General features: G+C 32.5%; 1 protein-coding gene across 1 annotated transcript; it reads left to right on the forward strand.

Moving 5' to 3' along the window:
• Positions 1-946: 946 nt before the first annotated feature.
• LOC106475710 (protein disulfide-isomerase A3-like) lies at positions 947-3,993 on the forward strand (the record flags this gene model as incomplete). Its single annotated transcript, XM_013936385.2, has 3 exons — positions 947-1,291; positions 3,132-3,219; positions 3,870-3,993. Coding segments are annotated over exons 1-3 (346 nt in total), but the record flags the coding sequence as incomplete, so codon positions are not given.
• Between the last annotated feature and the right edge of the window lie 394 nt (positions 3,994-4,387).

The raw sequence follows: 4,387 nt of genomic DNA on the forward strand, positions 1-4,387 counted from the left end.
CTACTTCATGACCCCGTACACATTGGAAGTAGTTAGAAGCTTGTCACCACAACTATAAACATGGACAACAACAGAGAAACAGCTACTGTGTTTACAAGCACCTCACCAAACTGTAAAAAACAAAACAAAAAACGTACCTCACGTGTGACAAATGGAAGAATTTATAAGATGGTTAAAAATTATAGCTATAATGGTAAGTTAAGCACAAAGCTACACAATGGGCTATCTATGCTCTGCCCACCACGGGTATCGAAATTAGTCGGGTTATGTACAATGGAGGACACCAGAGAGTGTTGTGAACTATTACCATTGTATTTTTTGCTGTATTTAAGTAAAGACATTTAGTGATGGTTTAGACACCAGGAAGAACTCGGACTGAGAGTGTAATGTTCTTCCCTAAACTGTACTCAGTATGTGCTGGTTGTTATCGATTATTAAACAAAGTGGTTTGGAGATTTATCCATTGTTAGAACTGTACACTTCGACACGCCTGAATGAAAGAAATAACTTCAACAGCCAGCTGTTTGCAGAGTTGTTTGAGTGTCGGGAATGGTGAAGACGTGCATTTCAACAGATCATTTTCAATCTAATGTTCTGGCCAAAAGGGCAGAGCAGACTCTGATAGCAAATATATAAACACTTTTATTTTAAAGAGGACTGAACATCCCAACCCTCTGTTTAGATGCGTGACTTATCATTAACCAGAAGATAACGAATCAAAGACCTGCAGTCTGACTATGTTGTTATATTATTGTCACGGGACCTATCGATACTTGCCACAACACCTATTACTATCGGATCCATTGTATTTCTACAATTAGATTTGAGAAATATCACCTCGTGTCTTCAATCCCAAATCCCTACAATGCTAACAACAAAAGCTTATTATTACTAGAGTGTACATTTCACCGAAACGACTCGAAGTAGCCTGGGTGAGTTAATCGAGCACGCAGCTCTGTTACAACAGGACCAATCAGCACTCGACAGCACACAGTACGAGGAAAGAATTACAGCAGGTTAAGTTAAGCCACGTTGACCGGTGGGGTAAGATTAGGATACCGGTAGCTCACTTTGTCATTTTAAAGTCAACTTGAAGTTTATATATATATACTCTTCATTCACTTTTTCTATAAAAATCTGCCGGAAATTTTACGAGAATGAAACTCCTTTTTTTAATAGTTTACTTAGCAGGTTTTGCTATTGCCAGTGATGTGTTAGATTTGTCAGGGTCTGATTTTGAAGATAAAGTCAAAGAACATGACACAATGCTTGTGGAATTTTTTGCACCTTGGTAATTTTTTATTGTTTTTAACAGTATTAGTATTAACTGCTAGTAAACTTTTAAGACTTTTGATTAATTTCACGCTTGTTCAATAACTTAGCTAAGGTTGTGATTGTGTAACTGTAACTTAATATGTGCTAATATTAAATAATGCCTACAGGCTACTGTGATGTTGATAACGATATAGTACTGTGTTACTGTTAGTGTTAATATAATAGTGTTATCATCACACTACAAAATTAACTTCGACAAATGTTTGGATTCAATTACGGGCCCTAACTTTCTCAATTTAACATTGCATTAACATTTTTCGACTTACACTCGCTTTCTGTAAAATCGAATTTTTATTTCAATATTTAAATCTTCTCAGACTTAAGACTATCCTGTATTAAAGTATAATTTTAAGAATCTACTTATAAAAATGATACAGTAACAACAAAAATAGAACTTGAGATAATTAATTAGGCTTACCACAAGACTAAAGTAGTTGGACCGTTACACTGATCTATAAAGTTCACACACAGTATCTCAGTTATACAGCCACACTGGACAGTAAATCCAAATGTGTAAGATGGTACAATGTAATACCCTGTAATAGTCTATTTCACCTTATTAAGGTTTGGAAGAAGATGTAACTTAAAATATTAAACCTAGCTCTGTTTATCAGATCCAGTAGAATTATTTCAATAAGAAAAGCCAAGTGTACATAACATTTATCTGATTTGATTTTCCCAATAAATGGTAATATAGCTATCAGATTTAAGTTAAAAGAATAATTATGATGTGTATTCTAAGTTGAAGTCCAATATTCTCGACCGTATGTTGACGTAAACCATAGTTTGACGATGTTATTTTGAAAGGCTACATTTTGTCACGGTTTTAAATAAATAATCATTGCATTTTCTACAGCACAAGATATTACATTTATGTTAAAATCAACAAATCTGACTGTGTCATTGTTTTAATAGAATATTTATTTCATGTATTAAAATTTCTTGCTTAATACTTAGAAAACATCCCAAAGGTTTCAAGAGTAATAGTGAATGGGAAGAATAGGAAGTTAAATAGAAGTTAAAAGAATTACAAGTACCTTTATTTGTTGACAAACATTGGTCGTTGCAGCCTGACTTTAGTCTTGGAATCAGATCATCTAAAGAGAAATAAATTAGTCTCAATGGTATAATAAGAGTGGTTAAAAAACACAATATTTTAAATTGTAGATATTGTAAGAATTAAAAATAATATTTTTTAACTGAAGGTTTTTTGGCCAGTGTGACTTAATCATACAGATACTTTTAGGGGTTGAACAGAAGAAATGGACGAATAAGATGAGGTGAACATTTTTCTATATTTAATTAAAAGATTGAGCTGTAGCTGTACAGGTGGGATAAATTATAACTGACACAATCAGTTGTCGTATGCTTCAAGATAATCTCAGTAAACAAATTTCAGTTAACTATTCCAGTGTTAAAGAGTAACCAGTTTCAAAGTAACCAACTTCAACTTTTAAATAAAAAATAATAAACATGTATGACCATTTCATTTATAAGTTACATTCATATTATTGGTTTAAATATTTATAATAGTTGAAAAATGTGTAAATTTTTTACAGTTACAAAGAGTATTTTGGCATTGCTGGCTGAACCTTACAAGATATTAGTTTCAGTTTATTGAAAAGTATTGGACAGTTTCAAGATTATAAAAATATATAACATTTTTTTGCTGTAATCCTTTGAATTATTAGCTAAGTTAATTTTATGCGACTGTAATAGAATGAACCACGGTATGTTTTTGTTTTGCACGTGTCTTGTGATAAAGTTTCAGTGACTTAATTAGCTATTTACTTTAGGTGTGGACATTGTAAGAGACTTGCTCCGGAGTACGAGAAAGCAGCAACAAATTTAAAGGATAACGATCCTCCTGTACCACTTGCTAAGGTAAGACCACATTGGTAATGATGCAGTATTAGAAATGACAATGGCCAGTAGGACAAGAATATACAAGTTTGGGATCTGAACAACTCCAGTTAAGATAGTTGTATTTTATAATTAAAATATTTTCATTCCCAGTTTTGTATCCTCTAACGTGTTAAGTTTCAAAGCAATGTTAATGTGACAATATTTATCCAATTTAGTTTGACTGTAAATAAAGTATAATAAAGAAAGTTTATAGAATAACTCAAGTTTTTATAAGATTAAAAAAGAGCTCAACTTCATTCATTTAATCTTCATTCCTTCCAAATGTTTGAAAATTGTATACAAATTTGTCCGTTCTTGTAGTTTTAGATACAGCCATTGTGTACAGAATTATTGTCTCTGAAAATGATTGTGGCGTAAACTGTAGTTTTCCTATGATTTTTGAACATGTATTTGTGTTAATTAAATCACCCGAGTTGATTTAAGTTAAACAAATTATTAATTTCTTTCAAATCCTACTACATATTCGTACCAGTTTAGTTTTATGCCCCCCTATTACAGTTTTTTGCAGTGGATCAGGTTCAGCTTCTAAAGATTTATGAACAAAACAGTGTAAAAAGTAGTAATGTTTTATAAGTCGTCCTCAGTTGTAAAACTTTGTTTTTGTACAGGTCGATTGTACCTCAGATTTTGGGAAGGAAACATGTAGTAAATATGGAGTCAGTGGTTACCCCACACTGAAAATATTCAAACAAGGAGAATTTTCTGCTGAGTATTCGGGTCCACGACAAGCAGGTATTTATTAATATTTCTAGATTTTTGTCTTTTGGAATGATCAATGTAATGTAGATATGGCAACATTTTCAACCAAAATTTTATTCTCTTGTGAAAAAATGTTCAAAGATGTAGTAAAGTTTAGAGGGAAAATGACAGAATTTATAACTATTGATTTTTTTAGTTCACTGGCTGCTATTGGTAGAAATTGTAATAGTTAGTCAGTCAGTCTTTCTTTATATTTATAGCTGTTTAATTTGATAACAATATTTGCTATTTAAAATGTATCGAACATTATGATTAAGTTATGAGGGTCGAACATGGCTTAGTAAGCCTGGCATGGCCAGGTGGTTAGGGCACTCGACTCGCAATCTGAGGGTCGCGGGTTCGAATCCCCATCACACCGAAACATGCT

Source organism: Limulus polyphemus, unplaced genomic scaffold (genome assembly GCF_000517525.1).
Source record: "Limulus polyphemus unplaced genomic scaffold, Limulus_polyphemus-2.1.2 Scaffold9025, whole genome shotgun sequence".
Lineage (NCBI taxonomy): Eukaryota > Metazoa > Arthropoda > Merostomata > Xiphosura > Limulidae > Limulus > Limulus polyphemus.